Raw genomic sequence first — 12,858 nt, forward strand, 5'->3', positions numbered from 1 at the left:
TAATGCAGGCCCAGCAATTTCATACGTAACTTCATCAACAATCTTAAAGTCAAGTTTGGTTAGTAAACTCTGCAATATCTTGTTTTTTTTTGTTTGTTTGTTTGCTTTACTCTTCCATTTCCTGGCATTATAATTATACCACACAAGTCACCTATTCAGCCTAACCTTGTTCGGCCTGAAATGTTTCCTAAGTATGTGATGAATGTGGGTGTAATAGGTGTAGACCTCTCAATAGCAAGGAGTAACCATGTCATGCCCAGGCACAGCCATTTGTGGAAGCTGAATTAACTTATTGTAGCATCTCTGCAAACTCATCACTGAAGAGTTAAAATGTGGTGGCTGCACCTGGTAGAACCTGTTTGACTCTGGAGTAGAGGAAAATTAGTTCTTCAAAGTTAGTTACTCTTTATGTTTTTTGTTGCCATTTAAACTTGTGTGCACAGGGGCACTAAACGATTGTCCACATTTGTAACATGAAATCCTAAATCATAAAAGCAGTGGGGTTGGTTGACTGGGGTCAAAACTCAGCTGAATACTATGTGCTTAATTCTCATGCTTACTCCAAAGCTTTGGGGGAGGAGTGAAACATGCCTGAGGGAGGAAGAGAGAGTGAATCTACAACACAGACACACCCAGTCCAACAAAGTTTGTGAGGGAGCCTGTGTGGAGCAATAAGAGGGAGTGGCTTTTTTTTTCTTTTTACATAGTGAGAACAGATAAGCTAAGTTTGCGTGGTAGAGAGAGGCAGGAGTCGCGGTCCTGAACAGTCAGGATTTTACCTACATTCTGCTGGGCTCTCAAACAGTCCAGCTAGACATTTACACCCCCCTCGTTCCCTCTGCTGTACTGTGCTCCAGCAGTCTAAGGCAAGACTTTGCAGGGAAGCAACTTGCAGCACAAAGAAGTCAGCGCAGCAAAAACTTCCACACACAGCCATGAAGGACAAAGTAAGAAGAGGAGGAGGAAGAAATCAAGTCAAACCTGGTAAGTAAACTGTACAATGCATTTTTTTCCTCTTCTTTTTCCTGGTGCCTTCCTTACTGGAGAATGTGGGGAGGGAGGGTGGGATATTTGGCACTCCATTGCTGCTCTGAACATGGCTGGTGCTGACTTTCTTGCCTCTTGGAGAATCTGCTGTGCATTTTGCAGCTTTTATGGTGCATTACTTCAGGCAGACAGGCAGACTTGTTATGGCTGAAATCCCTGGAAAAATATTGTAATGACCTAGTTCCTTACAGAAGCTCAATGGAGGGATTTTATGTGATACTTAACACAACTCAGCTTGCTCTTTGAACAGAATAAAAGCATCCACATCATTATTTTGCACTGCATAATCTCCTGTACTGTTTTCACACACTCACTCTCTTTACCTTTCTTCACACCAGCCACTCCCCAACTAGAAAGCAGAATGATTGAATTAAGGTAGAGTATGAGTTGGTTCTTCTCCAGATTAGATCAACCTGAGGTGCTTCCTCATAGAATAAGAATCTGTTGATAGTCAGGTTGTGTCATTATAATGAACAAATTATATTTTGTGTTATTACTGTATGAGAAATAGTACGTTATATTTGCATGCTAGATTATGGTGCAAACCAATTTCAGGGCTCAGTGCCAAATAAAACCTTTCTCACTTTTCAAGAGCAATTTATTTATTTATTTATTTATCTATTGTTGTAATAAAGCTTATGAAGAGAAGAAGTGATGGCTCAAAGGTTGAAGGGAGGAGGGACATTCCTCCACCAATTGCTAACAGCTATTTTTTGGGTGCTTTCCACTTTTAAAGCAGTCCCAGACCGACAGCAAGAACTGAGGATCTAGTGTAGAATGAACAACCGTCATCAGATATAAGAACAAATAAAATTTGGCTCATCAGTGTTGTTCTATAATTTGCATGCACCTTTACAAACAAGTATGCGCTGCAGCCAAACTTTAGGTTTTGCCAGTTTTCTTGATCATATAATTTTGCTGTCTCCACATGCCAGTGCTGGGTGTGGTTGTCCCTTCACCGTCAGATGACATGAAGGCAAATTCAACAGGTTTAGTCACACTTCAGTTTGTGGAACACGCTCAGTCCTGCTTTGCCTCTAGTTCTACAAGTATTTGTAAAATAGTAGCCACACCTCACTTTCCTTTCGTGTGGCTTTTTTTTCTCCTTTTCTTTTTTTTTTCCATGAATTAACTCTCAAGCCCCTTACCCCCTGGTAGTTTCACACACACTGCAGCCCAGCTAAGAAATTGGTAAGACATTAGTCTCTTTGATAGACTGAACAGCAAAAACAGATGATTGGATCCGAGCATGACATGTCAGGATTATACAATAATCCTTTTTTAAAATTCCTCTATCAAAGCTTTTTCAAGGTCACTGTGGGCTGTAAATTATAAAGGAGCATAATGTGGAAAAGGCATGAGAACAACAAAAAATATTTTTGGTTTGCAGGATTCTTCTCAGTTATTTTGGCTCATCTAATTTCTCCCTCAGATGCAGTCAGCCTGCCTGGTGGAGATGACGCTGTTGGTATTAAGGGAGATGACAACACACCATTCCCTGTGAAGATCCAGGGAGCAGGGGTAGAGCCATTTGAACTACAGGTACAAACCCAACAATGGTAACAGAGACGATATATCATTTTTTTATCAAATAGGCAGGTTTACAGCAGGACATTTCTTGATGCGTATTTACAGGCTCACGGATTTTGGCTTGTTCAAGATGCAATAATGACTCTGCTTTCGAGGAATGAGGTGCATCCACGTTCCAACCTGTCTCTGTCACTAGCTGGTGCAATTCTGGATCCCCTTGCTGAGCTGCAAACCGTCAAGGGCCTGAAAGCCGGGGCCATCATTCGCTTGGTGGAAGGTGGCATTTTGAACTGATTGTATAACTGTGTGCTCCAGTTGTGCTTCATGCCATAACAATTTTGACCTGAGATTTTACTACAACTGTTGTAACTAGACAGATGTCTTTTACTATGGTGCAAGTAGTTTCAAGGTTTAGGATCTCAGTAAGAATAGTTCAGTTCACATTTTAATTTTCACCACACAAACTCACTTCCACACAGAGCTAGGGTTTTTAAACACTATGTAAACAGACAACTCAACTTTTCTTGCAAAAAGCGCTTGTAGTCACAAATATTTATTGGTGCAGAGATTACAACTATGCCAACCAAGAAATCAATTTATCTTCCCATAGGTGTTAAATCAGTTAAACAAATATTTCGTAATGCATCATTTATCAATTGGTCCTTGACAATTACTGTTAATATTGTACATATAAACTCTCTCATCTATAAGTGGATAGTATTATACTGTCTTTGACATTCTGTGTCTACGGAGTTGTTAATTTTCACAACTTCATTAGACTTTTCTCACATTACTGCGACTTTCATAAAGAGGCTCAGTCTGAATTTCATGTTAACCAAAACATGTCTTTCCAGAGCCTTACACCTCCCACACAGCCAGGCTACATCTGGCTCGTGCTGTGGAGCTACTGAGAGCATCTGGACCTCAGGATGCACTGAGAGAAGGACGCTCGCCAAGCATACTGGAGACACTCATACATGCACAAACACCCGGTAAACACCCTAGCTGTGCATCCAGACCAGAAGCCAACAAAAGGACACAAAGTAGTATCTAACTCGTTGTGAAATCCCTCTCTGTTTGGTGCAGACTCGAGCTTACCAAATGTAAAGAGCCTGAAACGCTCTTTAATCAACGCAAAAGCAGAATCAACCAACCAGGATGGAGCTCCTCCTGAGTACCTCCTACCTGGTTCTTCAGAGAGACCTCTCATGGCCCTACTGCCCCACAGCTCTCAACCGGAGGTGTGTTACTACCAATAATCTGTATGAGCATTGGGCTACTTTAACCAAACACTCATGTACTGACACATTGTCTTTATGCTTGCATCATCAGGCCCCCAGTTACCTGAGGGACCTGTCACTCAGCTGTTGGAACCCACCTCCAGGACACAGAAAGATGCAAGGGGACTTCATGTACATCACAATGTTGACAACGGAGGGGCGACGCTATGATATCACATCCTGTCCTAAAGGTTTCTTTCTCAATAGGTGAAGAAACTCTGGGCAAACAGTCAAACTACCAATAGTTATAAAAACATAAAGCAACAATAATCTACAGCTGTCTGTTTCTTTTTCCCCATCCTTTGATACGTATGAATATATATATGACGACATTAGTTATTGAACTTTAACGTGAAGAATGATTCTCCTCTTTCCCTTTGTCATCTACAGGTCTACAGAAGATGTGTTTGATCCTCGTCCTGCACAATCTTCTGCAGTTTTTCACTGTTTCACCGACCTGCTCTGTCATATCAGCCCTGCATTCAAGCAAACCTTTACCACACTAAAAAACAGGTAACATTGTATCCTTGCAGAGAGTATGCTTGAGTGCCATTGTATTTTGCCATAATCCCAGCAGAGGAGTGAGATGTAGATGGATTATTCCTATTTCTCTGTTTTACTTTAGGCCTCAGCAACCGCCAGTGGAAGCGATGCCCACTCCTTACCACACCCTGAGCTGGCTCGGGCCTCCCTGTACCTCTCGCTCTCATAAAAACACCTTCAGTAGAATGGGGGTGGATGAACAGGCAGCGACACAGGTTATTTACAGCACATCAGTTTGTTACTATTCATTGGCAGTAGTTTGCTGTTGGAAATGATATTACTTTTAGCTACATGTGGAATTGTTTATGTGTGTTATATATAGGTTCCAGATTGGAATGAGGAATTACAAGCAGCTAGAGATCTTCCACAGGGAAGTCTGGAGGAGAGGCTGCAGAGAGACAAAGCTCTGCTACAAGTAAGTACTAATAATGTGATGTTGCTTAACTGGGGCATCGGGGCATTCACTTTCTACTCTCTCTTTTATTTGGACCACAGGTTAATAGTGCATTTGTGAGGGCTGTCATGCAAGGGGCAGAGAATGTTGTAGATGGATTTGTTGAGCCAGTAAATGGAAACCCGGAGGACCCAGCTTTCCTATGGAGTGGCCTGTTCATGAGCCAGGGAGCCACAAGTGCTGTCTTTGGTGGTGAAAGGGGTCGCAGGTGGGAGCAGACAACACACACACACATACCAAAGCATGACAAGATGGTCGTATGGTTGACAGTTTGCTCTTAACTATACACATACAGCCCACAGTAAATACCATAGTCCTTTATTGCATTGTATAGGAGTATCGTCAAAGAGTTTTAGCTTCATTATAAATCATCTTGTGTTTGCAGGGCGGCTCAGAGGCTGGAGCTTAAAGGTGTACAGGCTTACAGTGATTTGGACGGGTTGCAGGGGCTACACACTCTACCGACAGCCATTGTAGACTACAGAGGAGTGCGCCTATCTGCCCAGGGCCTGGCTCCTGGCTTGGAAGGCCCATCACAGGATCAGGAAGCTACTCCTGCCTCAAGGTACGCTGTTAAATCTCATTTTATGACAAGATCGGTGTCCCCCTGAAAAAATTATCTGCGTTAGACATTTTTTGTGTTTTTCCTGCTAAATGCCTCTCTCCTTCTTTGTTCAGAGGTTTGCTCTACGGGGTGAATGCAGGACCCCAAGAGTCTCCCCAACGCAGACGGCTGCTGGCACTCTTAGCTCACTCAGCCAAATCTCTTTCCCTCCAGAGGCATGTTGTTGTGACATCCAACGGTCACCAGGTACCACTGTTCACCTCAGTGGATGCACAGGGGCTGCTGGGAGCTGATGGAAGGTTTTACTTACTGGATGTGTTCAGAAGCTTCCCAGCTGATGCCAACTTCTGTCCAGAGGTGGAGACACCAAATCAGACAGTCACTGGGGATGAAGAGAGTAGCAAAAGCTGTAAAGAGGATGAGGGGCAGAAGAGTTGTGAGAAAGAAGGCTGGCCAGAAAACTATCACTCTAACTGTGGACTTCCTAAGAGCTTTCCCCATAGCCTCTGTAGGCTGAGACTGGAGCTCATACAATCTTTCATCCAACACAAGTGAGTTCTACATAAAAGAAAATAATAAAAATTTTAAAGTTTTCATGGTGTTTACTGATTTATTCATTTTTGCTGATTTTTAAAACTTTTTTTTTTAGACATTGTCAGTTCACTGATCGCGTCAGAGAGAAGCTGGACGAAAATGGAGGTTTTGAAGAATGTGCAACAGCTTGTAAGAAGTGTTTTTGTACATTGTTATGAATGGAAATCCCAATTATATTGAACACATATATTCATTCCAGACAATCGTTTTCATCAATGCAGGTGATTCCCGATCCACTGATGCAGTACGAGCTGCGTGCAAAGAAGTGGGCTCAGTTAGTGACATCATCTTTGAGATGCGATTTAACCCAAATGTTTTCTCTCCAGGTATACACAGTAACTTCACATTCACATAAAATACTCATTCACACATTTAATTCTGTTATTAAACCATATACTTTTACTGCTTTGTCTTTAGGGATATCTTTTCCTCCAGGGGAAAACACATCGACAAAACTGCAGGAGAGGTTACTGAGGGAAGCTGCAGCTTTCATCATCACACACCAGATACCAGCCTTTGTGAGGGGCTCCTTTGTGTTAGTATGTTGTCACAGGCATGTTGTATGTAAAAATGAAATATGCTTACCATAAGTTTGTGTGTCTGTGTCTGCAGGTGCAGTGTTGTCTACAAAGCAATGAGGCACCGATGGACGGTGCTTCTTTAAAACAGGCGTTACATCAGAGAGGCATCAATCTCCGGTACCTGGGGCATGTGATCAAGGCCATTACCCAGGCAGAGCACAAGGAGCATCTGAGGCATATAATGGTTTGTTTGATGTAAAAGCAGCTAACTTTAAAACACCATTTATTATGCAACACCTTTATTAACAGTGATTTCTGTTCCCTCTCTCTATTTTCAACAGAGGTCAGCGATTGGTGAAATTTTCATCCGCTCAGCAAGGAGAGTGTTCAACGTTTTCCTCCAGGTGCTTATTGTGTTTGCACACCTTACTGTTGGGTGGTTGTAGAGGAGCACGTGTAGATCCACGTCCCCTAGAAAGAATAAAGTACGTCCCTCTGTCATGTCTTTGCAGGGTGTGGATGTGCCTTGTCTCTCTGCAGCTGTCAGTCATTTCCTCTGTTGCCTATTGGTTCCCCACTTCATGCCCGCTCAAGTTGGGGAGGAGAGCAAGAAAAAGTCAAGGCGGCGTGGTCGCGGGGCTGGGGCCTCGGAGAACACTCCTTGGAGCATGCTGACAGGAGCTGAGCTGTGGAATCTGGTCTCTCAGGATGCTGTTGAAACATATGACATCTCTGACAGTCTTGGGTTGGAACATGCAATCTTTGCTAGAAGATCCCCTATGACAGTTATGCAATAGTGCAGTGTTTAAATGTTTTCTTTCTCTGTGACAGCTCTGGCCCGAACCACCTGGTGGAACATTATGGCCTTCAGAAACTCTCCTTGCTCAGAGAGTTCTGTTTAAAGACCGGAGTACAGGTAACAGATACCTGAAACATGGATGTCATGTCTATTAGCCTGTTTGAGTTACACACCAGACTAACACATATGTGTGTGATATTTGAATATACAGTTATTACAAAATTAGCTGTCAGACAAAACCACCAACATTTTGATTCTCTGTCTACATCAGCTGAGACTGAGAGACTACTCCCTTGACAACCTGAATAAAGCTCCCATCAGCCCGGACGACATCCTTAACATCTTCCCTGTTGTCAAGCACATTCAGATGCCGACTGTGGATGCTTTAAAAGCATATCGTGCTGCACAGAACTCCATTCAAAAGGGTAGGCCAACAAAACAGACTGGAGTGTTTATGCCTATCAAATCTTTTTGAACAGATTTTAATGATTTCATGATTTCAAAATGTCTGCAAAATGACTGTGTATCTCCCACCTGCAGGTCTGCTGGATCAGGCCCACGAGCACCTGAAGGAAGCAGTTTACCTCTTTGGTAGAGTGTGTGATGATCTGCACGCTGAAGCCTGTCATTGTCACAGCTTGTTGGCCAAGGTGGCCTACCTGCAGGGGAAGACAGCTGAGGTAGACCCACTATTCCACCACCCTTCATACTTTATTAGACAGTTGTACTTAGGAGTGGTGGGAGGTAATAACTCAATTCATAGTACAGTATAAGGGCACATTCTAACTCACTTGGGGCTCAGAAAAAGAGCCGTTATTCACTAGTTGGAAGAGCAGTGGTTTAGTCCTCAGCTTCTCCAGTCCACATGTCAAAATATCAACAGACAAAATGATGATTACACCCCGACGCACTTTGTTTGAAATAAGGTGTTCATGGAATAGATTAATCTGGTTTATCCTGGAAAGGGCTTTGATTGGTCAACAAGACAGAAGAAGGAGACCAAAGGCTTCATTTGAAACAGCCTCTTAAAACCCAGTTTCAGTTTTCTAAAAACACTGCCACTGTCTACCACTTTTTTATTTCTCAGCCACTGAAGAAACTGAAAACATAATGTTAAAAACATTTGAAAGGTTAAAACTTCAACTTTTGTTGTACATTTCTGACTTTGCCCTTTATCAATATTCTTTAAGAATTGAAAAAGTGTTTCTTGAATATGTTGATCCATGGCTTCAGGTTTGAAAGATAGAACAAAGTAATACAACCTATTTACATACAGTCCTTTTATCATAAAATTCAAACAGATCGACTTTTAATTTAAAAAAAAAAATCAGCTTCTAATTTGTGATGCGTTGTTATATTACTCGAATCGCACTCTTTATACATTTAGATAGATTAGTTCAAATAAGTTACACATGAACAACATGGTAATGCTGCTTACAAGTCAGTGCATCAACAATCAGTGATCTGATTAAATTAAATTTTGTTAATTGGACTAAAACACTTGAAAAAAATGTGTAATCTTTGCTTGATTTGTATTATTCTTTGTGTTAAGTATATTTAAAGAATCTAAAAAATATTATACTAAAACTATGAGTCCGAATTTAAACATACTTTTACTACTACTTTATCATACATCTTACATCACTGCTATTGTATGTATCAGAGGGAACTGTAATACTGGTCAGTGTGTGCATTTATTTTAGGATAGTCTATGAAGTTGGCTATCTATTTTTTGTCATCACTTTGACTTTCTTTGATGTTTAGGCCCGCAGCATCCAGCTGAAAGCAGTGGTCATCAGCGAGAGGGTGCTTGGCTTTGACCATCCCAACACTATTCAGCAATACGTGAGTGTAGCTACACATTTAGGTATCTGCAATATATATAATGTCTATTTGTCAAAGTGTGATTAATGTTGTGTTATACGTAGGCTCTACTGGGTGTGTATGCGTATGCTGGAGGGGAAGCAAGCCTTGCTCAAAAGTGTTTTCTCAGAGCTCGTCTGCTGTTGCTAACAGTCCACGGAGAGGACCACCCATACACCGCAACACTGGATGTAGGTTACAGCAGCTTAAATCATGTTCACCACAAGCTCAGAAAAGTAATTCATTCACAATGTTCACTTTTTTAGAAGATCACTGTCCTCTCATTGTCTCCTTGCAGAGCTGTCTCGGCTTGTTGCTGACAGAAGATCAGGCAGCACAGTTCCTAAAGAACGCCCTAAGACTGAACACTTCCTTCTTCGGTCCCAGACATCTGCATACTGCTCTCAAGTAAAATATCATTCGTAGCTCACATTGATAGTTTGTATATAAAGTCAGTTAGTTTACCTCTTATTTGTCTGTGCAGTCAGCACCTGTTGGCCCAGTGGATGTGCAGTAAGGGCGACTACAGAAGTGCTATGACGCATGAGAAAGAGGCCCTCACTGCCTTTACTTCACTGGTTAGTAAATTTGTAACAGAGATTGGGAGAGAATGCATGGTGGACTGGTTGTGTGTTCAACTCACCTTTATGGTGATTTTCTCACATAGTTTGGGGAGGATCACCCACAGTCACGCTGCAGCAAAGAGTTCCTGTCCACCATAACCAAGCAGGCAGTGAAGGTGGAGCGCACTCTCAGACAGTCAGGAGCTGACGGTACCGAGCAAACTGTGGAGGTACACGCAGCTGCTCATGTCCAAAAAGTCCGTACAGAGGAAAAGGAAAATGTGTTTGACTTTGCTGTCGTCTGTGTTTTCAGTGTCTGAGCCCAACATCTGACACCATTCTGGAGCAGTTGGTTCTGGTTACAGGGATCAGGAGGATTACACAGAGGTAAATATTTTCTATGATATGAAGCCTGAACCCAAAACAGCTTTAACATGGTACAGAATAAAAAGTGGGAAATCCCCCCAAAACTGATTATTATTATTATTTTAAAAAATGACTTAAACCCAATATTCAACTGAAAATAGTACAAAAACAGGATATTAAATGTTGAACTTTACTATATTTGTATTTCTATTGAATATCTGTTCGTTTTGAATTTGGTGCCAGAGCAACACATTTCAGAAAAGTTGGGACAGGAATAAGAAAAACGTAACGGATCACTTCACAGCTAATTAGGCTGAATGGCAACAAGTCAGTAACATGACTGGATATATAAGAGCTTCCCAACCAACCGATTTGTTGCATAAGTAAAGGAGGGGAATTCAAGAGTCACATGATCTAATGTACATCTGTACCTTTTTATTGTACATTATAAAAGACTAAAAGAATCCAGATAATTCTCTGCACTTCAGGGGCAACACTTAAAGACCAATGCTGAGAGAACAGGATCTTTTGGAAACACTACAATAAAAGCAGACACAAACTTGTGGTGAAAATCACGATATGGACTCAGGAACAAAACAAGAAGAAAGAAAACTACACAAACAATATCCAAAGGCACATCTTCTGGTCCTAAGATGGGGAGAGGTGAAGGGAAAACCTTGCCTATGGTCTAAAGAATAAAAATTCTAATCTTTTATCTGGAATAATGGATGCCTCTGCGCTAACAAGAGAGGGACCATCTGGTTTGCTATCAATGCAAGGTTGAAACGCTTACATCTGTGATAGCGTGGCATTAATGTTGAATATTTTTGATGTTTTGAATCAACATATTGGGCCAGACAGATGACATATTTTTCAGAGTTGGCCTCGCTTATCTCAGCAGTAAACTATATTAGAACAGTTTGGCCCCGCATATTTTCATGTAGTGCACCCGCTTATTATTTCTCTTGATTGTACAACCAATAAAAAGAAAATGAAATAAAACACAAAGTATAAATCAAAATGTTCAAGCAGTCAGTGGTGCATACATTTTCTCTTAAGTTTTTATTTATGAATATATACACTACATAATGGAATAATTTAGATAACAAATTAGACTCCAAGTATTACTATTTTTAATTATATTCGGCATATTTCAATACTCTGTCTCATGTGAAATCCCAGTCATGACCTCATTGTATTTTCATAGTGACAGATTCCAGGAGTATAAGCAGAAACACCTGGAGCGAAAGGCGGCAGCAGCAAAGGAACTGGGAATCCAACTAACTACTGGGTCCGTCACCTTAGGCTTTGTACAAGGAGGAGAGAAAAGCTTGGAGAAAGAAACAGGATGCGGGAAGGAAGCCGAGGATGGAGGAAACTCAGCCACGGAGAACAACAGCGAGCAGGAGCTGCCAGTGGAAGACACCTCTGCAATAGTCTCAGTTAACGGTCATGGGGTGGAGCCAGCTGGGCAAAGCAAACATGGGGAGGAAGCTGATGTAGACAGTGGCAGAGCGGCTTCAGATGCTGGGGTCAAGATGGCAAATGAAAACGATGAGGTGAAGTCAGGTTCAGGGGAGGAAAATGGAGATGAAGATGACAATAAAGGTAAAAGGAGCTGGGCAGATGTTGTCACTTCAAAACCAACCATAGCCAATGGGAAAGGAAGCAAAGCAGTAAATGGAGTAGATAGTGTAGCTGATAACGGAGCCACTGAAGAGTGAAGAGGTTGCACTAAAGTGGTTGTTGACTAGTTTTCCAAAGTCACTGCTGTAAGATGGAACTCCAAGGATCCAATATGTAAGGTGATCCAAAGTAGAGAAAGACATAGTTAATAAGGAGGACGAGTATTATTTTGTGTTGCAGATGTTCTACTGTCACAGATGATGTGAGAGGGCTGTACTGTGGAGCAAATGTACTGTGGTGTACATTTGCTCTCCCCTCTTTGACGTCAACTTTAGGCTTGTTTTTTTTTTTTGTTTGTTCGTTTGTTTGTTTTGTTTTTCACTTCCAGTTAAATATGCACACGAGCAAGGTGTGTAAAAGGCATGAATCCATTTACAATGTCGCTGAAATTAAAATTTCAACAAAACAGCCAATAACTTCACATTAAGTTTAAACAAAGTCATGTTTCTGGTAAGCATGGTAGAATACCATGTAATTAAAATGCAGGCTGATATGATATAATGATATAATCAGTGATCACATGAGAAAACAACCAAATGGTATTTTAATAGTAGCTGTTGATTTTGTTCCCCAAACAGACAGTTTTACCTGATTTCCACCAGCCTGTCCACGTTATTCAAACAGAGGAACAAATACTTTGGACATTCCAGGCAGCTGTAAAGCCCTCCCACATCCTCATTTTGCTTCTGCCAGATCATATTTTCCTTTTTCTACTTCCACTTGCTGTTGGGCTGATCTTGTTCAAGTGGTATTTTCTTATAGGCAAATTTCATGATGTTGTCTTGTGTTGTGTTATGATTAATGAATGGAATCTTGAATCTGAAAGTCTCACTGAGTGTAAGATGTTTTAAGTTGAACCTGAAGGGTGTTAACACAGGAAACACCACCATAATGTAACAATGAAGCTGTGCCAAGAAGACAACTGCTGAAATACAATAAGAATAAACAAACTGAAGGGAGTCTTTTTTTTTACATACATATATATATGTTAAATGTATCAAAGTTTCTGCCTTGTTTGAGCCTTGGATTAAGTGAAAATAAGCAGTA

The 12,858-nt window shown here is 41.3% G+C and overlaps 1 protein-coding gene across 1 annotated transcript; it reads left to right on the top strand.

Annotated features, from left to right (window-relative positions):
* Positions 1-687: 687 nt before the first annotated feature.
* LOC140309942 (clustered mitochondria protein homolog) lies at positions 688-12,780 on the top strand. The gene is made up of 28 exons (XM_072388022.1): positions 688-984; positions 2,480-2,589; positions 2,683-2,854; positions 3,432-3,569; positions 3,664-3,818; positions 3,910-4,064; positions 4,248-4,370; positions 4,483-4,615; positions 4,723-4,815; positions 4,896-5,062; positions 5,240-5,419; positions 5,533-5,970; positions 6,069-6,142; positions 6,235-6,339; positions 6,431-6,531; positions 6,626-6,778; positions 6,876-6,938; positions 7,047-7,279; positions 7,366-7,450; positions 7,605-7,758; positions 7,874-8,013; positions 9,098-9,178; positions 9,262-9,387; positions 9,495-9,604; positions 9,681-9,774; positions 9,864-9,989; positions 10,073-10,146; positions 11,333-12,780. Exons 1-28 carry the CDS (start codon positions 936-938, stop codon positions 11,847-11,849), a joined length of 4,149 nt encoding a protein of 1,382 aa, XP_072244123.1. The 5' UTR covers positions 688-935; the 3' UTR covers positions 11,850-12,780.
* Positions 12,781-12,858: the final 78 nt, after the last annotated feature.

This window comes from Leuresthes tenuis, unplaced genomic scaffold (assembly GCF_036924035.1).
Source record: "Leuresthes tenuis unplaced genomic scaffold, fLeuTen1.0.hap1 SCAF_6, whole genome shotgun sequence".
NCBI classification, from domain to species: Eukaryota; Metazoa; Chordata; class Actinopteri; order Atheriniformes; family Atherinopsidae; genus Leuresthes; species Leuresthes tenuis.